This window comes from Mesocricetus auratus, unplaced genomic scaffold (assembly GCF_017639785.1).
Source record: "Mesocricetus auratus isolate SY011 unplaced genomic scaffold, BCM_Maur_2.0 Super-Scaffold_15014, whole genome shotgun sequence".
Classification (NCBI taxonomy): Eukaryota; Metazoa; Chordata; class Mammalia; order Rodentia; family Cricetidae; genus Mesocricetus; species Mesocricetus auratus.
Genome location: NW_024429186.1, coordinates 64,510,098 through 64,533,507, shown reverse-complemented (window position 1 = coordinate 64,533,507; position 23,410 = coordinate 64,510,098). Strand labels below are relative to the sequence as shown.

The window sequence follows — 23,410 nt, the reverse complement described above, 5'->3', positions numbered from 1 at the left end:
TTTAATGGTAAAATAATGTTCTGTTGTATGTATATGTCAAATTCATTTATCCATTTTAGATTTTTCCACATTTTGGTTGTCATGAATAATTCTATGAACATTCATGTACAAGTTTCTGTTTGGACATGTTTTTATTTTTCTTGTCTTCATAAAGTATACAGGAAAGGAGTTCAAAGTATTTAAATGATGACTCTGTGTTTAGCCTTTTTAGAAACTGACAAAGTGATGGCCCCATCTCCTGTCCCTCCAGCTGTGTGTTTGATGTCTCCGCACCCTTACCGCTCTAGCTTCGACTTTTTTTTTTTTTTAGATTTTTAAATTTAAAAGCAAGGTCTCTTCACATGTCAGTCCCAGCTCCCCCCCTCCTCTCCTCCCATGCCCTCCCAGCCTCCCTAGCCCCTGCAACCCCCCTAACACCCCCACCCAATCCCCACTCTTTTCCCCAGGGAGAGTGAGACCCTTCATGGTGGACCTCTAGAGTCTGTCATTGCATTCAGGGCAGGGTCTAGGCCCTCCCCGAAGAGACCAGGCTGAGAGAGCATCCCTCCATGTGGAATGGGCACCCAAAGTCCATTTGTGTGCCAGAGATAAATACCAAGGCCCCATAGATTGCCTAGGCCTCCTCACTGACACCCACTTTCAGGGGGTCTGGATCAGTCCCATGCTGGCCTCCCAGCCATCAGTTTGTGGTCAAAGAGCTTCCTTCCCCTTGTTCAGGTCAGCTGTTTCTGTGGGTTAAACCAGCCCACTCTTGACCTCTTTGCTCATCAGTCCTCCCTCTCTGTTACTGGGTTCCAGGAGTTCAGTTCAGTGTTTAGCTGTGGGTGTCTGCTTCTGCTTCCATCAGTCACTGGATGAAGGTTCTAGGATGGCACATAAGAATGTAGTCGAACTCATTATCAAGGAGGGGCATTTAAGGTAGCCTCTCCACTATTGCTTAGTTTGCCAGTTGGTATCATCCTTGTAGATCTCTGGAAATCTCACTAGTGCCAGATCTCTCCTCAAACCTATAATGACTCCCTCTATTATGGTATCTCTCATCCTGTTCTCCTCTATTCTCCCTCTGATTCAATCTTCCTGCTCCCCCATGTCCCCTCTCCCCTCCCCTTCTCCCCCTCTTTTCCCCTTGCCTCTCCCCTCCGCCCATGCTCCCAATCTGCTCAGGAGATCTTGCCTCATTCCCCTTCTCTGGGGTACCATGCATATCTCTCTGAGGGTCTTCCCTGATTCCCAGACTCTCTAGCAGTGGGATTGTGCGCTGGCACTCCCCTGGTCCATTCTAAAATCCATATGTGAATGAGTATGTACTATGTTTGGCTCTTTGTGACTGGGTTGCTTCACTCATGATGGTTTCTTCCAGTGCTATCCATTTGCCTACAAATTTCAAGATTCCATTGTTTTTTTCCACTGAATATTACTCCATTGTATAAATGTACCACATTTTCTCTATCCACTCTTCGGTTGAGGGACATCTAGGTTGCTTCCAAGTTCTGGCTATTACAAATAATGCTGCTATGAACATAGTGGAACAGATATCCTTGTTGTATGGCTGTGCATCTTTTGAGTATATGCCTAAGAGTGGAATTGCTGGGTTGTGTGGTAGGCTGATTCCCATTTTCCTGAGGAATCTCCATAATGATTTCCAAAGTAGCTGTATGAGTTGGCACTCCCACCAGCAGTGGAGGAGTGTTCCCCTTTCTCCACATCCTCTCCAGCATAAATTGTCATTGGTGTTTTTGATTTTAGCCATTCTGACAGCAGTAAGATGGTATCTCAGAGTTGTTTTGATTTGCATTTCCCTGATGGCTAGGGATATTGAGCACTTTCTTAACTATCTCTCAACCATTTTAGACTCCTCTATTGAAAATTCTCTATTTAGTTCTGTAGCCCACTTTTAAATTGGATCCTTTAGTGTTTTGGAGACTTGCTTCTTGAGTTCTTTGTAAATTTTGGAGATCAGCTCTTTGTCAGATGTGGGGTTAGTGAATATCTTTTCCCATTCTGTGGGTTGCCTTTGTGTCTTGTTGACTATGTTTTTTGCCATATAGAAGCTTCTCAGTTTCGGGAGAAGCCATTTATTAATTGTTGATGTCAGTGTCTGTGCTACTGGTGTTATGTTCAGGAAGCAGTATCAGATACCAATTCGTTCAAGGGTACCCCCTACTTTCTCTTCTAAGAGGTTCAGTGTGGATAGATTTATGTTGAGGTCTTTGATCCATTTGGACTTAAGTTTTGTGCATGGCGATAGACACTGATCTATCTGCAGTCTTCTACATGCCAGCATCCAGTTATGCCAGCACCATTTGTTGAAGATGCTGTCTTTTTTCCATTGTATAGTTTTTAGCTCTGACATTTTGATTGTGTCCTAACAGATGTGAAATGGTAACTCCACTGCAGCTTCTATTTAAATTCCTATGGTCAATGATATTAAGTGTCTATTAACATAGATTGAAGAAATGTTCCTCTATATCAGAGAGAGAGAGAGAGAGAGAGAGAGAGAGAGAGAGAGAGAGAGAGAGAGAGAGTCTCATGTAGCCCGGGCTGGCCTTGAATTTGCCATGTAGCTGAAGATGACCTTGAGCTCCAGACCACTGGCTGCATGCACCATTTCTGACTCACTTTTAAATTGGATTGTCTTTTTAATCATTGACTTGTTAGCATGCTTTTTAGTTTTCTTTCTTTTTTGATACAAGGACTCACAGTGTGGTCTTTGACTGGCCTCCAGTTTGCAATCCTTTTGCCTTGCTACCTGATGCTGGGACTAAAGGCATGTGCCACCAAGCCCAGATGCTAGGACTAAAAGCATGTGCTGTCAAGCCCAGCTTTTAGAGTCCTTTGTGTGCTAGATACTTTTTGGGTATATATGTTAAGTATTTCCACTCATTCTATAGGTTGTCTTTTCACCCTCTTGTTAGTGCCCTTGGAACACATTTTTTCCATATTTCTTTTTTTTTTAATTAGCAACTATCTTATTTTACATATCAGTCATGGTTCCCTCTCTCCCCCATCCTTCCACGTGTCCCCCCCACTCCCCAGGGAGAGTGAGGCCTTCCATGGGGGACCATCAAAGTCTGTTGCATCATTTGTGGCAGGGTGTAGGCCCTTCCCCATGTATCTAGGCTGAGAGAGTATCCCTCCATGGGGGAATTGGTTCCTAAAATCCATTCATGCACTAGGAATAAATGTTGGTTCCACCTCCAGGGGCCCCATATACTGCCCAGGTCTCCCAACTGTCACCCATGTTCAGGGGACCTGGTTTGGTCTATGCTGGTTCTCCAGCTATCTGTCTGGGGTCACTTGCTCAGGTCAGTCGTGGAACACAAAATTTGATGAAATCCAGTATGGGTTTTTTCTTTGGCTGATTTGCTACTATTGTCATATTTAAGACATATTTTCTTTTATAAGTTTACTGTTCTGACTCTTATATTTAGACTTTAAGTCCATTTGGAGTTGACTTATAATCGTGGTATTAGCTAGGTGTCTGCTTGATTCTTTTTCATGTTACTACCTATCATCCAGCATTATTTGCTGAAGAGATTATTTCCTCAGTGGATAGTGTTAGCTGCCCTGTCAGTGTCAGATTTGTGAGTCTCTGGACTTTGAATTCTGTTCCCATTGTCACTGAAGTTATTCTATCCCTGTACCATATTTCTTGAGTTTTCTTTCTTGTTGGTAAGTTTTGAAACTGAGAAATTGTTATCTCCAATTTGTGCTTACTTTTCAAGATTACTTTAACTTTTCTGAGTCTGTGAATTTTAGGATTACTTGTCACTTTCTACAAAGAAACCACCTAGAATGTTTAAAGTGACTGATGAATCTGTAGACCAGTAATTCTCAACCTTCCTAATGCTGGGATGCTTTAACACAGTTCTTGTTGTTGTGGTGACCCCCACCCATAAAATTATTTTGTCACTATTTTGTAACTGTAATTTTGCTACTGTTATGAATCATAATGTAAACATCTGTTATGTGACCCCTAAGGGATAGCAACCCCTAAGGCTGAGAACCAATATTGTACATCAGTTTGGGAATACAAGTCTTATAACTTCTGATTTTCTGATCTGCAAATGTGGGATATTGAGATCTTTGTTAATTTCTTTTTATAAAATATTTTGTGTTATATAGAATATAGCTTTCTTCCCTTAAATTTACTGTGCTATTTAAAAATACATGGTATTGTTTCCAATGCCATCTTTAGGCTTGTTCATTGCAAACACATAGGAGTTGAATTGGCTTTTTCTTATTTGTATTCTGTGTGCTTTTGAAATGTGTGGGCAACTCTTAAACCACTTCTTACTCTCTAGCATGAGAAAACATTCCAGTCTCTTCTTGTAGTCCCTGTGCCAGCCTCAGATTCAGTTACTTGTTTAAGGACCTGGTTAATTTCTGCAGATAATAATATGCATATCTGAACATTAGACACACTCACGGTAACTAGGCTGTCACACATGTATATGCGTTTGCACGCACATACATCTATGTATGCATTTTAATAATGTTCACCTCACCTTACTACCTGCCAGACAGACAACCTCCAAAGCTATTTTGATTTCTTAATATATGAGTCATCTGAGAGATGCCCTCCTTTCTCCGACAGTGAGAAGCATGGTTCCCAGGAGTAGTTACTGTGTGCCCTTGACTTGAGCACTCTTTTCATCCTTGCTAAACACTGCACTATTGAGCCTTGTCCTCACACATACTCCAACTCACAGTTAGACGTCTATGGAATTAGATACATCTTAAAATTGATCACATATAAATTTTGATAGCATTAAATTTTACATATATGCATGAAAATACCTACTACATCTTGTACTTGTGGACATATTTAGATATCTATACCTAGTGTGTAAGAATATTTTAAAAATCAATTTAGAAATTGAATAAAGTCTGCTTTTGAGTGAGAATATATACTGCTAGAGTCAGTATTTGAAATGAACACATCTGTGTGCAATGAAAGAATTACCTCTTGTGTTATATGACCAAAGAAACACAAGTTAATTTCTGCCAAATATAATAAGCATTTAATTATGTTAGATAGTATATTAACTACTTGTGGGTTTAAAATAAAACGTCTTGAGACAGGGTTTTCCATGTTTCCCTGCTGGCCACACACTTGTGGTGTCCTTAGCCTCCAAGTACTTGGATCTCTGTATACCACATGGCACTGTGTTCTGTGTGTTTTGAAGAAACCTGCAGAGCAGAGGTGTCAATGAGTTTTTGTACTATATTGTAGCTAATGGGGTTGTGTTGATAATTTTTAAGATATATTTCAGTGGGCAAGTAGCTGGCATGTCATTACTTTGTTCTTACAGAGTACGTTTTTTGTCATTTATAGTCCTGTCTTTCAAATGTGTGCTATATGTTCTAATGCCTAGTTTTCTACTCTAAGAGTGACACATTCATTGTATTTGTAGGATCTTCGAAATCAGCTCTATGAATCTTATTATTTAAATTTTATTTCTGCGATTTCAAGAAGTAAACTGGAAGATATTGCAAATGCAGCATTGGCCGCTAGTGCAGTGACACAAGTTGCCAAGGTAAGAGTCACTTGACGGAGAACATTGTTACTGTGAAATTGAACAATGTCTGAAAGCCTCTAACCAAAACAACCTATGCAATGTTTAGACTTCCTTTTTTAAAAGCAAGTTCATTTCAATGTCTTTAACTTAAAGTAGGAAAGCTAAAGTGGACTAGAAGAGTTTACTACTGTCTGACTGTGAGACAGAAATGAAAAGTAGATTGAGATTTGTGTCAGACTGACATCATGGTATCCTTGTAGCTCACTTTAGAAATAATTTGACACTTTCAATATACATTTCTTGTGCTCACGTTGACATTGTTTCATCTGTCAGCACTAGGTCACCTTTTGAAGATCTCCAGATCTTCCTTTTTAGGAAAACAGATCCAAAGAGACACAGAGTATCCAAGGAGGATGAAATGTGCAGCAGCCCAGCATTCCAGTGACATGGTAGTCAGCTCCCTCTTCAGTCACAAGTGACAGGCACACTCTCAGATAAACCTCTGGCTTTACCCTTCTGTTCTGAATTTTGAGAGAGCACAAATCAAAGTTGTAGGGATTGTATAGACGGGAAAGATGAAGTATGCGTTTGCACACACCCTCACTACATCTTAAAGAGAGCCCGTTGCTGTTTATGAGTACCTTTTTAAGACTTCTGTGTGTTGTTGCTTAGAAATTCTCATTCATTTCATATAGGATCATAGGAACAGTTTTCAGGGTTTTGTTTTATTTTAGCTGTATTTAATGTCTTTCATATAGTTGCTTGGAATATTTTTAAATGGTTATGTATGTGTCTGTGTGTGTGTATGCACACATGTATGGGTCAGAAGAGTGTATCAGATCTCCTGGAGCTGAAGCAGCTGTGAAACACCTGATGTGGGTGCTGAAAAATAACTCTGTGGTCCTCGGGTAAATCACCTTGACCTGTTCACTGCTGAGCCATCTGTCCAGCCTGATAGTTTTTTTTTTTTTTTTAAAGAACTACAGTAACTTCCCTGGTGCATTTATAAAAGTTTTGGTGCAGAAACAGCTACTGTGTGGGTGTTAAAAGAACACATGGTTACAGTGTAGAGAACTGTAAATTGTAGTTTTCCTTCAAAAGGATATACATTCCCATCACAACCACAGTTTTACTTTTTTTTAATCTGTCTAAAACTTTGTTTTCTGAAAATGTTACTCCTGTTTTTGCCCAGTTTGTTTTCATTTTTCTAAAAATATATTTGTTTTGTTTGTTTTTATTCTTAACCCCCCCCGTGTGTGTGTGTGTGTGTGTGTGTGTGTGTGTGTGTGTGTGTGTGTGTGTGTGTGTGTGTGTATGTATATGTATACCACATGTGCTGGCCAGAAGAGGGCAGGAACTAGAGGTAGCAGTAATGTACCTGATGTGGGTGCTAGGACTGAACCCAGGCCCTCTGGAAGACTAGGCAAGCACTCTTAACTACTGAGCTGTCTCTCCAACTTCTGTTGGTAACTCTTTATATTTACATAGAAAGACATCCTACTACTTGGTATAATTTTTAATTACTCAATTTAACTTTGATTTTTTTTTTTTTTGCCATTTGGTGATTCAGCCAAACTAAAGTTTTAATACAGCTATATCATAAAGGTAGTTCATAAGCCTTTTGTTTGTTTGTTTCCAGGTTTTTGACCAGTATCTTAATTTTATTACTTTGGAAGATGACATGTTTGTATTATGCAATCAAAATAAGGAGCTTGTTTCGTATCGTGGTATGTAAAAACACAAATATTATAACTCATTTCAATAGTTGACCAAATTAATGCTGTACTGGGAGAAAACAGTGATTCCTTATTTGTCTATAGCAGTGTATCTTAAAGTACACAGAAAAGAAAGCCTCAGATTAAATTATGTCATAGATAATAGGACATAATAAGTTTGTTTTGTAATGAGGTTGACTACCAGTTCTCCGGCCTGCTAGGAATCCCCAGAACACCTTGCACAAATGATTCACTCATGCTAGGTAAGAGAAGTAGCATACTTTACTTTTCTGTACCTATTTAAATTCTGGCCCAGATTGTGAGCTTTCTGAGGACATCATTCTTTTGGCTCATTGAGATCTCTAATATGTTTTATTGAAATTAAAGAAAAAACTTAAGAGAGTACATATATTTTGTGTATGTCTAGATTGGAGACAAGGTCTTGTTTTATAGTGTAGGCTGACCTCAAACTTGGGCTCCCCTTGCCTCAGCCTTCCAAAGGACTTCCAGGTGCCTGCACTGCTGTCCCCAGGCTTTTGTGAGGTTTCTGATGGTGGTTTTCATTCACAGAAGTCCATTTGCGGTGTGTTCATTTTTCAGACTATTTAGCACCTATCCTTGTGTTTGAAACCTAGCTTCCCATATAAGCTTAGAAATTTTGTTTATAAATCTAGTAAAAATAAAACAAGTGTCTTTAATTTTTTCCTTGCACAATTAAATTATCCAGACTAGCCTGCTGTCAGTCTGCTTATCATGCTCAGTTTGAACACTTCACTGTTTAGTTCCAATAAGTGCTTACCATTGCATTCATAAAAAATGATTTCTTTGAAAAGTGATTCAACCAGTTCAGGCAAATACATAAGTCTATTATATAAACCTGCTGTATGTTAAGTAATTAAAAATAACAAAACTTGTGATTCATATGAAGGTCCTTGAGCATTCAAATACTTATACAGTAACCCTGAGTAAAATTTGCATTCCTTCCTTCTTACTTCTAAATTTTAATGAGATGCTAACATACTTACCCAGTAAAGCATGCACACGTCTCAGTCAAATGGAGCTCTTCTGAGACAGAAGGTGGAAGTCATCGGTCAGGTTGGCAATCCAGATGGACTTTTGCAACTGTGTAGGTTGCTTCTTGCTCATAGACATGAAACTGGTGTTTAGGACCCAAGGGCTCTGTTCTGCAGAGATTTGATGTGATTTCATGTGATTGGCAGGATGGCCCAAAGTTAATGGTCATTAAGTATTTTCCATACCACTTGTTTCAACCAGTTTGGCTGGGTGACAGTAACAGCTGAGGGACAGCATATATCCTTGAATTTTTGTACTAACTGATGAAATGATTGTTTGTATTGTCTCTTCTTGGACACTGTTTCCTTAGGTATTTTGGTGTATACAGTTAGTTTCCTCCTATGTCCTTCACATTTTATATTTATTTTGTAATTCAGGTTGGTATCTGTATGTTGTTATATATGTACAAGCTTAATAAAGATGTAAATTTTGATTGCTTTTTTTTTCCTCTTTATCTTAGCCATTAATAGGCCAGATATCACAGACACAGAAATGGAAACTGTTATGGACACTATTGTTGACAGCCTGTTCTGCTTTTTTGTTACATTAGGTATGCTTTTTAAACCTATCTGTTCCTTCAAAGTAACTAATCACTTAACTCATTTGGAAATGTTATATACTACAATTATTATTATTAAAGATAGGGTTTCATGTAGTTCTGGCTGTACTGGAACTCAGTTTGTAGACCATGCTTGCCTTGAACTCACAGGAGATCAGCCTGGCTCTGCCTCCCCAATACTGAGATTAAAATATATACTACTACATTGGGCTACAATATTGTTTTAACCTGTTTGAATGTAGAGAAATTCTCTAAAGTTGAGATAAAGCATGCATTCTACAGTATTAAAATAAAATGTTTCTTCTAATCCAATATGAGTTAGCATTCAGATTTGTTTTATTTTTTTAAGATGAATTCTCATAAATCCAGGCTGGCTTCCCTCTGTAACCTAGACTAGCTTCCCAAATGCTAGGCTTACAGACACACATCACCATACTCAGCTCAGCAGACTTCTGAGTTAACACAGTAGATACTGTTGGTCCTTGCAGCTCCTTAATGTACTGTTGAAGTGATTTGCTGATGGATCTAACCTCTTACCAGCTATTTTCTAGTTGTCTTTAGTTTCTCTCATAAAAGCTTCTGCTTCTGAGTAGAAAGATCTGTGCATGACAGTTATCAAGGCAAAAGCTTCCAGAAACACTGAGCTTTATGTAAAGTGGTAACCTGCATCCTTCTTAAAATTTACCATTTCACTGAATCATCTGCAGTTACTTCTCTTATATTGTATGTACTGTTTAATATATGATTTTATACTCTAGTAGTAGATCTTTACAGAGAATTGATTGCTGTTTTGACTTTACTAAACCCTCTTAAGTAAAATGACCCTCACAGATTAATAAACTCTCTCTTTCACAAGTGGAAATATTAAAGAAGAGAAACTGTTTGAAGTGTAGGACTAAGACAGCCATGTGAGGAGATTTTGTACATATTCTTAGGCTCCTTCCTTAGAGAGACCCACCCCATTTTACGTCTTAGCCCCAAACTCAGATCTTTGGTTTCTGTCTGACCCAGAAAGCCTCCTTATTTTCTGTTTATTATTTCTCTGTGGCCATGTATCTAGTTTTCACCTGTGTCTAGTTTTCACATGTGATCTCACTCTCCTAGGGTGGACTCGGGTGTTGGTTGTTTGATTGGTTGACTGGATTTTATAGTGGTGACTGTGAGACTCAGGGCTCTACTGGGTAAGCAGGGTGCCTGCAGGGCTGCATCTTTAGCCTTTGGGTTGTTTCCACTTTAAGAAAACGGCTGGCGTATAACCTGCAGCCACAAAACAGACATCCTTCTGCTCTGCTGTCCTAGACATGCTCCGGATTTTTACCTCTTATGGTTATTGCATGCATGAACGTTATTGCTGCTATCAAGTAGTAGTAGTAGTAGTAGTAGTTGCATTTTAAAGCACTAGATTGCCGCAAAGATGTACAAAAAATAATTTTCAGGACTGTCTTAGTAATATCCAATTTTTGCCTTAACACACTAGACAGTAGGTAGAAAATGATCTGAAGAAGTCTGTTCCCTGCTTTTTTTCAGAGTCAGGTCTTCCTGCTCAGCTGAGCTCATCTTGAAACTCCATCATCTCCCCTCTGCCTTCTGAGCGCTGGGATTGCAACCTCCTTGCCCAGATGGCTGTCTAATTCTGTATTTCCTCCTTCTTGCTGTTTCTGGTTGGGGATGACTCTTTTGAGGTACAGGATCTCATATACCCTAGGCTTCCTGGTCTGGAATTCTTGAATTTCTTGTCTCAATTTTCCAATGGCTGGGATACAGGCATGTTCCACCATGCCCAGAATTTATACATTTCAAGTATTGTTTGAAAATTTTAAGACAGACATGCATAATCCAGGCCATCAGAGGAGAGGCTTTTAAAATTTAATCAGTATTGTACATTTTCACATGAGTGTGCTTTCCCCTGGAAAATAAAGTGCTACGATTACAACACATGAAGGTCTATTCACTAACATGCTTGAAGTTTTCCTAGTTTGGGGTTTATCCTTAGATAAATCATTTACTGAATCATTAACAGAGAAATTAGGAGGTCCAGCAAGTTGTCGTGATCATGGAAAGAGACATGTAGGGTTACTTCACATTAGTGAGGAAGGTGTTTGCTGTTATCATTTATTTAAGTTGGTTTTACAAAAGGGTAACAATCATTTACTGTTAAATTATTTTTTAAAGTAGTCCCTAAACTCTTTTTATTCTTTTATTTTGAACCAAAATTAACCAAAGGATTAATTCATCCTTTGAAACTGCATAAGGAGGTCCAAATGCTGACTTAGTCCATCCACTGAAAATCTTAGTCACTGTGATTGGCTCCATATAAAAATATTCCTCTTCTGTCTCGTAAAAAAAAAAAAACAACAGCAACAAAAAATTCCTCTTCTGACTCTGTTTCTTTGTTTCAGAGAAGGTTAATTTCTGAAACCTTATTTTCACTCTTGAGATTTTCAAATCCTTTGTGTCTAGCCTGAAACTGTATGCATCTTCAAAGTATACATTTTAATTAAGAGCCAAGGTTATTGTTAACATTTCTTATTAAAATAGGTGCTGTTCCCATCATCCGATGCTCAAGAGGAACGGCCGCGGAAATGGTGGCAGTGGTGAGTCTTGGTCTCTGAGTACAAACACTGCCGTGTGAATTGCTCTCTCACAAATGAGTCAGATGTCTCTTCAAGGATCTGGCTAGTGGTGTTGAATATGCAGTACCAGTGGCAGACACTTGGTTACTTTAGGATCCCGCTCTCTCCCACCCCCATGAAAGGTCACCCCTGTGCAAGTCTCTGTAGTAGAATAAAATTGCCAATTGTGAGTGCCGTCCTAGTCCTCTCTGTACTTTGTGACATGACTTTTACATATTATTTTACACTTACCTCCCCTCAGATTATTCTGTATTCAGCTTCTTTTAGCAAGTACTTATTAGCAACAAGCTCATTTTTAAAATTCAGGTTGAATTAGAGAGAATTTCCTTTAGAGATTAAAAGGGGGGTTAGGGGAACTACAAAAAGTGCTTTAACACAAACTAACAACCCTGCCGTGTACATGTCCAGGAAAGACGGAGTAATAATGTGGGCTCTCTATGCCTGGCACTTGTTGCTTTATTCCTACCCTTCCAGATCAGCCTTTCTCCTTTACTCCAGCCATGCTTAGAGAGTGTTGGCCATACTGTAGAATGATTATTAGTGATACCAGGGCTGAAGTACATTTTTTTTTTAAAATTGCTTTTCTTAAGTGCAAGTTATAATGTTACTGAGATAGTTAAAATGCTAAAATATTTAGGTTCTAGAATTACCACTTTGTAAAGAAAATCCAAGTTTCTTGATTATATAACTGAAACATTGAGTTACCTCTATAACATTATAAGAAAATATTAATACTTTATCTAAAATTTGATTTTCAGAAACTAGATAAGAAACTTCGGGAAAATCTACGAGATGCAAGAAACAGCCTTTTTACAGGTGACCCACTTGGGACTGGCCAGTTCAGGTGTGTGTGTCTCTTAGTTTTGTTTATAGGAATGCTTTTATTGCAACGGGATGGTTTCTTACTTTTTGATCTGGCATCAGAATCAAGGTTTTGAAACATAAACAGATACCAAATAGAAATTACCTTCTTTCAGTAGAAATGTCCCCATACACTTCTGTCTGTAGAAGGCTTTCTGTTTACATGATTTCAGAGTTTGAAGCTGTTTCCTTTCAGCTATCAGTAATATTCTTGGTAATAAGAAAAATGAACATCCCTATAGTTCCCATTTCACATTGAAACACTAATAACTTGCAAAGTATTTCTGTCATTTGCCGTGAGTAATGCCAAAGCTACTGACTGCTCAATTTCTAATTGAGTAGGATTACTAAAAGCCCATGTATAGTAGAATGCATTTTTATTTTTAACAGTAGTAAACATTGTTGACTTAAACTAGTAAAGAAATTCACTGCAATGTCTAAGAGTTATTTAAAGAAGAAAGAGTTTTATAAAGTGAATCCTTACCTACAGATTTGGCTAATTAGTAAAACTTATCAGGGTCAGAAATGATGTCCATAGAAATAGCTGTCCTCTAGCAATGTGTAAGCATCATCTACTTGTTCATATGCTGTAACCCAGCCTGATGAGTTGCTGCTGTCTGCTGCTCACACTGGCTCTCTGTGTGATTGTTTGGCCATCTCAGGCCTCCTCTGCCTTCCTTGATGGCCTTAAGTATCATTCATATTGTTTCTTATTAAGCAGAGTGGAAACATCGGTGCTCACTGATTGGTTTTCATACCTCACTTAATAGTCTCATTTTTACCATGCTGAATTGTATGCCCTAGGAACCAATAAAAGGGCACTGCTTTATTTGGTTGGATTTGGTTTCATCACAGAATTAATGACATTTTGTCATAGTTTGTTGAATGTTTTTTGAGTTATTTTAATTAGCAATTTGCTAGATGGGTGTTAAATATGTTTAAATCCAACTATAGACTAGGGGTTAGGAACCGTCTTGTTTCTGCTGCTGTAGACATGTAGGGAAGTCTGGAGAAATATTTAATAGTTTTAACCAGATGCATGCCTCCAGAATGTAGTGGTGTGTATTGTAGCATGTTGAGAAGCGTCCTATAATGCTAGGCTTACCATGCATAGGACAAAACATAATGAGCAAATTATGGAGCCTCAAATGTCAAGAGTGCCACAGTTAAGAAACCTTTCCATAAGCCATCTTGCTCCCTTTCTACACACTTTGAAATAATAGACTGTAGTCAGTAGTAAGGGAATCACTGACATTTAGCCTTGAGTCAGTGCGCGTAGGAAGACCCACCTGGCCCATGTCTGTGGGGTAAAGAGGGATTAATGCAGTCCTTGCACAAGAGGAGACGTGAACAGCTGATATGTGCAGTTAGGGGTGACTTGTGAAAGTGACATGTGCTCCTAGTGACAGGAATACCTCTACAGGACATCACTAGCACTTAGTACTACCCGACAAGCAGGTAACTGCATCTGTTTGCTCTTACACATAAACTGTGATAAGGAGATTAAGCAGTTCATGAAATGGTATTCCCTTGTCCACTGAGTGAATAGTCACTGCTGTGGCAAGTGTCATATTAATGAGACAAACTTTTTTGAGGCGCTCATTACAAATTTGCTTTCTTGGTTTTCTGTTTATGTTTATAGGAAAAATGTTATTTTTTGATTATGAAACTATCAAACATTTGGATAAATTTATATGATTCTGCTGCTTACCCAGTATCAGTCAATACCTATTCCTTTTTTGTGTTTTCTTTTCTGAACTTTATATCAGAGAAGCAATTTGACTATGAAAATTATACTGTAAATGTGTTTATATAGTTCTCTTCCTTTAAGAAATTTCCTCAAAACTTAAAATCTATCATTAAACCTTGGTTCATGACCATGTAGTAGAAATGTTAAGTGATACATAGCTGTATTAGCAGCTGCTCATATCAAAATGGCACATTGGAAAATACTAGAAAGTTTTAAATGTCTACATTGATGTCAAGTTTATACAATGTTCTGACACATTTGCAGCTTCCAAAGGCCCTTATTAGTCCTTGTCGACAGAAACATTGATTTGGCGACGCCTTTGCATCACACGTGGACATACCAAGCGCTGGTGCATGATGTTCTGGTAAGAGGCTAACTACAGCACTTTTTATTGAAATGTGCTAAATTCAGTAGTTTCCTTAATTGTAGACTAACATCGCGGCTACCGACACAAAGTTAAGAGGGATAAAACTGAAAAATATGGATAAAAAATAGTGATAGAGATGGTAGAGAAGTTTGTAGTTTTAAATTTATGTCTTTAAATATAGGATAAATTAGTGGCATTGTTGACAGTGATGGGAAAGAAATAATGAAGGAAATTAAGCAGCCTTATTTTTTCATGTTAAGTAAGGAAATTTAAAAATTGAAATAATTTCACTTAAAAAGAAAAACTAATTTCCTCCTTTTCCCTGTGATCCAGTTAAACTTCATTTAATAGTAAAATTGAGCAGTATTTTCATGTTATACAATATGTTTTCTTTAGTAATTTTATTACATGCTTAAAAATTTATATCTGACTATGTTCATAATCATCCATTAAATGTTTATTGTATAATGTGTAAAAATAAAGCACGGCCCCAACCTTCAAACGCAATGAAAAGAAAATACATGCATAAGTAATTTCTAGCAAAACACTAGTAAAATCACAGTAGTCCTCATTTTATAGACAGAGAAAGTGAGATGAAAGAGAATATAACCTTGAGATTCAAGGCCTGCCTAGGCTAAGCAGTCCAGGACAGCCTGCACCACAGGTGAGACCCTGTCTGAGAGAGAGTGTTCAGAGAATTTGAACCCAGAACATTGCTCCCAAGACAATCATTTTAGTTGACTAACATCCAGGGTTATAGCATAGTGTGATTATCACAAAGATTGCATATAATGTCATATGTAAAGGAAAAGAGAGGACTATAACAGTGCATCTCCTTGAAACCAAGATACTGTACATTTAGGATTACTGGTAGAAACTGTCAGTTCTATAGGTACATAGAGTGTCTGGGAGAATGTTAAGGAAATGATGGTTAGCATCCATGCAGAAAGCAAAAGGAACCAAAGAGAGCCTCAGAAATAAGACAAGAGACCCTATTGTAAGAGGCCAAGTGAGAGGTTGAATGAATAGACAGACTTTGGACCCAGGCTTCAGCAATGATAAAAAGACACAAGTATTCCTGTCTTCCTGAAGCTGCATTCTAGGAAGAAAAGACAGGCAATAAACAAAATACATAGCATTCAGAAGGTAGAAAGTACTCTAGAGGAGGATGAAGTGCTGATGAGCAGGACTGAGATTTTAAAACCAGACAGACGTCACTTACAAAGTGACAGGTAAGGATGACCCAAAGGAGGTAAAGTATAAACCATGTAGTCATCTGCGTAGAAAGGGTCAGGTGTGTCTGAAAAATGTCAGGGTGGCCTGGCAGCCACAGTGAAGTAGCATGGAGTCAGGGAGAAGGAAATGAGTTTAAGTAGGACATGGGAAGCTATATAGTACAGACCATTGACTTAATTCGACAAACATGGGAAGCCGCACCAATTTGAGTAAAAACTATTTAAACTGTCATGCTTGCTATTTTGTTGGGGGTGGGGGAATTAGGAGTTCAAGGTCATTCTCAGCTACACAGTAAGTTCTAGGAATCTTTAGATACATGAGACCCAGTCTAAAAAAATTAAGAAGGAAAGAAGAAAGAAAGACAAGTGAGAATAGAAAAACAAAAGACAAGTTTAGAGTTAAAACAGGTTGAAGTGCGTCTAAGACAGATTTCAAAGAGAAGAATTTTAGTTTCTTATTTATTTTCCTTACTAGAGAGCTGAGAAGGGAGGGTGATTGCTGGAAGGATAATGTGAGGTCCAGAAATATGAGAGAAAGTCACTTATTTGTGAACCAGTGGGAATGATCAAGAAAACATTTAATGATGCAGGAGAAAGACTATCCAGCAGGGGCAATAGCGGGTAACATAGACCTTGGCATTAACATTTGGTCCTTGTCATTCTTTTTTGTGGGGATCTCTTAGCCTTTCTAAGATGTTTGCTGTAATCCCTGGCCTTGGTCAATCCTCCATACACCAGTAATACTCCCTCAATTTTGACAACCTAAGTTTCCACCTTGCCAAATGTACTCTGAGGAGAAGAGGTGGAAAAGAGCACTATTTGCCTCTGATTGAGAGCAGTTATTACCGACTAGTGAAGTGAGTTTCGAGATTGGAGTGGGTTAGGGAGACGAGCAAGTAAGTAAGCCAGGTAGAGATAGCAAAGAAGACAGACAGTCCCAGGTCCAAAGCTGTGTGAAGGGTACAAAGAAAATTATCTCATGCTGAAAGAGGTAGCCATTTGGAGTTCAAATAGATAATAAAACCACAGATGTTCAGATAGATTTTCCTGATGACTGAGTTCCGGAGATTGTAACAGCAGGATTTCCAGACATGGGTACCAATGGGATATGGGGCTCTGAGACAGGGAGGAGTAAAGAGGCATACAGAATGGGTATGTTGAACATCTTAGTGGTCTCTACCAGTAGCCCCCAGACTGGTGAGGGACCCAGGGCTGGAAGGGTCTTAGTAAAACCATGCCATTTAGGGTTATGCCTTTTCTCCTGTCTTCCATAGCATAGAAGCTATCTAGAGCACTGAGATATCTTAGAATCCTTTATTTTATTTTTGGTTTTGTTTGCTTGTTTGTATTTCTCTGTGTAGCCCTGGCTGCCCTATAACTCACTCTGTAGAACAATCTGGTCTTGAACTCAGATCTGCCTGCCTGCCTGCCTCTGCCTTCTGAGTACTGGGATTAAAAGCCTGTGGCCTGGCTGGGATCCTTTTAAACTGCTAAATTTGAAGCATTCTTGGGCTCCTCCTTGACTCTTAGATGTAGGAAATTAAACTGCAGAGTCCTGTGAGTATAAGAAGTAAGGCATGTATGCACACAGTTTCAGCAGGAAAGGTTAATGCTGGGTCCTCATCAGAAGACAAGAACGTGTAACAGAACCAGGCCAACACCAGTCCCTAATGAGGTCTTCTCTATTCCATGATGAAGTCAGAAGAAGGAGCACAAGTTTTTTTTGCCACTTATTAGATGCACTTAGTTCCCACTCTTTCAAGTTACAACCCATCCTGTACTCATTATTGAATTGGTAAAAGCTTAGGGACAAAGCAAACATGGTGGCTCCCACTCATAATTCTAGCACTCCAGAAGTCGAAGCAGAGAGGAGTAAGTGGATGGCCAGGTTATTTTTCCCAGGAACAGTTTCATATGGTAAAGTTTGCAGTTTTATATATAGAAATTGATTAATAAGCCACACAAGTTTGGGTGACCTACTTCTGCTAATTTTAATGCAGTTTTAAAATGCAGTCTCATATCATAGGCGGGCTGATCTGGAACTCACAGCAGCCCTCCTGCTGTCTGCCTTCCAAGTGCTGGGGTTACACATATGTACTACCCCATGCCCAGTGCAATCCCATTTTTAAATGGGAATCAACTATAACAGATGCCACAGATTATAACCGCCATTATTTTTTGGTGGTTTTGAGTTTGGTTTTTTTGTTTGTTTGTTTTTATTCTTGAGGATGGTTTTGTTAGTTTTAAAAGGAAAACCTCTAGGGAGTGTGTAGAGAAGAGAAGAAACCCTTGCCATGAGAGTTCAGCTGGCATGGCACCAGCCGCATGGTAGGAAGCCCATGTACCAGAAGAAGCACGTGGGGTCTGGCTAGCATTTGATGGGAGACATTAAAGAAGAAGGAGAACTCAGACCCAACAGAATCTAATGGCGGTTTGGAGAGACCCGTGTCTGTCTGTCTGTCTGTCTGTCTGTCTGTCTGTCTGTCTGTCTGTCTGTCTCTCTCTCTCTCTGTTACTTTGGAATTTACTTTAGAGTTTTCAGAAGTCTTAATAATTAATACCCTTTGTCACCACAAGATGGAGTACAACTTCTACTTAGGAAATGAAGTTGAAGTTTGATTTTTGTATCATTTATGTTTGCCTGGAAAATCTAAACCATTGGTAATTATTTATATGTTAGATCTTGGAAACAACTATGGTAATTGAGACAGCTTCACTGTGTGTTAGAATGGTTAGTTTTCTAAATTTAAGATGGGAAATAGACTCTTCTGGCAAAAAACTTTACAACACCCTTTCCCTTTGCAAGATTTTAAGAACCAAATAAATGATTAGACAGTCAGCGGTTTCATTGTGCCTCAGCACTAAACGGGTGGATATAGTTGTCCTTCTAGGGAGAATGCTCGCCCTGGGCCAGCAGTGGCAGGATGCAGCTTAGTACCTTGTCTTTTACTGAGCTCTGTTCTCCAAATCTTGGAAGTCTCTTTCGTACTTTTTACAAACTGTTACCAATGTAACTTTCTGTACTGTTTCCCTCTGTACCCTAATTGCTTAGTGAATACATTGTTAAATTTGTTTTACTCCTCTTCTTTCCTAGTTGCTTAGTAAGTAACATGCAAGATTTATCTATAAGCCTTTGGCAATAGAGCCTTCTACAAAGCTTGTTTTGCTCTTTGGTGGTGGTAGTTTTTTGTTTGTTTTTGTTTTGTTTTGTCTTTTAATTTTTTTCTTTAAATTTCCTAAATTAAGTTTTTCTATCTTTGTTTTGAGTCATAGTCATCACTGGCATTGAACTGATGGCAATTCTCCTGCATCAGCCTCCTAAGTGCCAGGATTACAGGCATTAACTACCATGCTCATCTTCCTGTATTCTTTTCTCATTATTTTCTGTGTTTATTTCCTCTCCCCACTTGTCATCATTGAAAAGGTTTTGTGCCTCTAAAACAGTACTTTATAATCAATATGTTATCACCTACCAATGCAAATTTGGATTTTTCTAGTAGTCACACAAAAAATATAAAAAGGAACAGATGAAATTTATTTTAATAATGTTTTATGTAATCTAACAAATGAGAATTTTAGCTTTCCACACACAATTTTAGCTTTCAACACATTAATATTTTATATTCTCTCCATTATATGTGAAATTCTATAAATTGTATGTATTGTAATAGTTACATCACATCTCAGTTCAGACTAACTGCATTCCAGGGATTTTATTGCCACTAGTGACAGTAGTATTAGACAGCATGGTTCTTAATCATAAGGCAGTTATGTTTTGTTTTTTAAGGTTTATTTATTTATGTATACAGTGTTCTGTCTGCAGCATAAATTCCTGCAGGTCAGAAGAGGGAACCAGATCTCATTACAGATGGTTGCGAGCCACCATGTGGTTGCTTGGAATCTAACTCAGGACTCCTGGAAGAGCAGTCAGTGCTCTTAACCTCTGAGCCATCCCTCCAGCCCAGCAGTTTTAAGACTGAATACAATGCCTATTAAAGTTGCCAAATATTTTCATATTTCCATCTGAGAACTCGATGGAACTTATATCATAGTTCCATCGAGTTCTCAGATGCTAGGGTTATGAGGAACTCTAAGAGTAAAGCAAGCTCTTAAATGCCATTGCTGACACAGGATACCTTGGGTTCTGAACTAACATCAGATAGATTGTGCCATCAATCTAATCCATGTTCAGATCCCAGTGACTGTCTTAGCTAGCTAGGGTTCTGCTGCTGTGAAGAGACACCATGACCATGGCACCTCTAAATACATTGGATTGGAGATGGTGGGAAGCATGGCGGCCCACAGGCAGACATGGCGCTTGAGAGGAGCTGAGAGAGAGTTCTCCATCTGGATCTTCATACAGCAGGAAAAGACCATGAGCCAGGAGCCTGGCTTGAGCTTCTGAGACCTCAAAGCCCCAGTGATACACTTTGTCCAACAGAGCCACACCTACTCCACCAAGGCTACCCCTCCTAATTTTGCTGCTCCCTATGAACCTATGGGGGTCCCACCACAGTGGTTTAAAATAGTTCTTAATTCTTATGGCATTTGTGTTTCTTGTCCCATCGGTATAGCCAGAGGAGCTCTATTCACTTTCACATCATTCAGGATGGTGAAACTGTCTCAACCCATACTTCCACATTACTATAGCAAGGAAAGGCATTTCAAATAAAAACAAAAAATATAGGGTTGTGGGTCAGTGGTAGAGTGCTTCCTAGAACGAGTGAGACCTTGGGTTCACTTCCTAGTACCACCGCTACAACAAAGATAGACTAAAGGAATCCTATTGTGATGCCCGTAGACATTATTCAGCTTCCCTGAATCAGACCTAAGATCTCACACATGAATACTTGATGTGGACTGGAGAAGGCTTCAGTTGGTGAAGCCCTTGCTACACAAGCACGAAGACCTGAATTTGGATCCTCAGCACCATACAAACAGCCAGGCCTGATAGCACGTGTTTGTAACCCAAGTCTCATCTCAGGCATGGAGACAGACAGATCCCAGGGGTTCCTTACTCCTTTTGTATTTCGACTTCCCTGCTTTCTGCATATGGCTGACTGTACTGATGGTGCAGTTGCACACGTTTCTCTGCTCCACAATGTCCTGTATGTTGCTGGAGCTGGGGGTTTGATTTGACTCAGCTCTTTAAGTCCACTTCCCAACAGTGTTGGATAGTTTCTGCTTTGTGGCATTTGTCAGAAATGTCATGACTGTCAGAGCGATAGTGGTGAGGCTGATGAATAGATTAAATTTTGTGAACGTGTCCTATTTATTGCAAAGTTCTCGATGCATCTTCCCTTGTGTCATTGATGATTGTTCTCCAGGTTGTATTAACTGCTGATGCCAGATGGAAGCTATCTTATGTGAGCATTCCAATAACCCCCTCTCCCCCGTCTCCCTCTCTTCCCTTTTCCCCTCCATCTCCCTCTCCCGGGTTTCTCTGTCTAGTCCTGATGTCCTGGAACTCTCTGTAGACCAGGCTGGCATCCTACTCACAGAGATCTGCTGCCTCTGCCCCCCAAGTGCTGCTGTCTGATCTCTTAACAGCTGACATGCTTAAATAAATTTCCTTACCGACTACTTAAAAGAAATATTTGAGTCCATTCCTTTACTTGCGGTTTAGAAAATGAATTCATGCCTTAACAATCTGCAGAAGCAGTTAACAGAGTTAGTTGTTGGGTTTTATGTGATAATGGATTTTTATATTTGAGATGTTACCAAAAATTCTTATAATCATTCAGTTTGATACTCACATCACATTTTTGACCTATCATATTTGGCCAGGGCATCTCCTCAACATGACCCTATTAGTCTTTGATAACTCTCTTGTTTTTAGTCATCAACATTTTCTGACCCATTATGTCCACTTTCTGTCTCAAGCCCAGCTGCAGCCATTTCTCCAGAAGCCATGGTTCCTATTTGAAGAGCACCGTGGGATGTGCTGGGACTATTACTTCTTCTGGGGTATCTTTGCTTGTAGACATTTTCAGTAGTGAGAAAGATCGAATTTTACAGTGTTTCTCATTCTGAGAGTGAACAATGTGTTTTCTTAAGACTTATTGCCATAATATGAAACTTGTAACATTACATCAGGCAACCATTGTTTTTATATACAATTTAAAAGCATCAGTGTGACCTAATTTTTTCATTCTTTTGAGTATGTTGTAATCCTTGTTTTGCTTAAGTTTTATTTGACAGGCTGATTTAAGCCAAAGAAACTTTTTTTTTCATAGCATTAATAAACATTTTTAAATGATAAAATGAATCCATGTCACAATAAGTAAGTAAATGAGAACTTTACATTGTCCCATTTTTTCATAAATTTTAGCAGAATCGCTACAAAGGTTCTATAGACTTGAAATTTTTTGTTGGAATGAATACGATATTTTACTTAATATAGCTATTTGAAAACAAATTATTCTAATCCCTTTTAAAATTTAAATTTAAACAATCTTATTTTACATACCAATCCCAGTTCTCTCTCTCTCTCATCCTCCCATGCCCCCACCAACTCCCCATCCCACCCCCATCCACTCCCTACGGAGGGTGAGGCCTTCCATGGGGAATCATCAAAGTGTCACATCATTCGGGGCAGGTCCTAGGCTCTCCCCCATGTATCTAAGCTGAGGGAGTATCCCTCCATAGGGAATGAGCTCCCAAAGGTCCCATAGACTTCCCAGGGCCCCCAACTAACACCCATGGTCAGGGGGCCTGGTTTGGTCCTATGCTTATTTCCAAGCTGTCAGACTGGGGTCCATGAGCTCCTACTTGTTCAGGTCAGCTGTTTCTGTGGGTTTTCCCAGCATGATCTTGACTCCTTTGCTCATCACTCCTCCCTCTTTGCAACTGGATTCCAGGAGATCGGCTCAGTGCTTAGCTGTGAGTGTCTGCTTCTGCTTCTATCAGCCACTGGATGAAGGCTCTAGGATGGCATATAAGGTAGTCATCAATCTCATTATAGGGGAGGGCATTTAAGGTGGCCTTTCCACTATTGCTTAGATTGTTAGTTGGGATCATCCTTGTGGATCTCTGGACCCTTCCCTAGCACCTGGTTTCTCTGTAAACCTATAATGGCTCCCTCTATTAAGGTATCTCTTTTCTTGCTCTCCTCTATTTTTCCCCTGATGCAATCTTCCTGATCCCTCTTGTTCTCCTCCCCTCTCCTCTTCTCCCCTTCTCTTTCTCCTAACTCCCTCCCCGCTCCCACTTCCCCCTCCTTCCAATTTGTTCAGGAGCTCTTGTCCCTTTCCCCTTCTCTGGGGGACCGTGTATGTCTCTCTTAGGGTCCTCCTTGTTTCCTAGCTTCTCTGGAGGTGTGGATTGTAGGCTGGTAATCCTTTGCTCTATGTCTAATATCCATTTATGAGTGAGTACATACTATGTTTGTATTTTTGTGACTAGGTTACCTCACTCAGGATGGTTTGTTCCAGTCCCATCCATTTGCCTGCGAATTTCAAGATTTCATTGTTTTATTTTCCATTGTATAAATTCCATTGTAGTACTCCATTATGTAAATGTACCACATTTTCTCTATCCACTCTTCAGTTGAGGGGCATCTAGTTTGCTTCCAGGTTCCAGCTATTACAAATAATGCTGCTATGAACATAGTTGAACAGATGTCCTTGTGGTATGAATGCACATCCTTTGGGTATATGCCTAAGAGTGGAATTGCTGGATCTTGAGGTAGACTG

At 39.2% G+C, this 23,410-nt stretch overlaps 1 protein-coding gene across 2 annotated transcripts in view; it reads left to right on the top strand.

Annotated features, from left to right (window-relative positions):
- Scfd1 (sec1 family domain containing 1) overlaps nucleotides 1-23,410 on the top strand; it is a 78,232-nt gene that overhangs the window by 13,617 nt on the left and 41,205 nt on the right. For both annotated transcript variants that reach the window (XM_040743129.1, XM_040743130.1), the window contains exons 5-10: nucleotides 5,418-5,540; nucleotides 7,162-7,249; nucleotides 8,772-8,861; nucleotides 11,409-11,464; nucleotides 12,262-12,347; nucleotides 14,379-14,478. In XM_040743129.1, coding sequence (XP_040599063.1) covers nucleotides 5,418-5,540; nucleotides 7,162-7,249; nucleotides 8,772-8,861; nucleotides 11,409-11,464; nucleotides 12,262-12,347; nucleotides 14,379-14,478 — 543 coding nt within the window. The remainder of the gene's footprint in view (nucleotides 1-5,417; nucleotides 5,541-7,161; nucleotides 7,250-8,771; nucleotides 8,862-11,408; nucleotides 11,465-12,261; nucleotides 12,348-14,378; nucleotides 14,479-23,410) is intronic.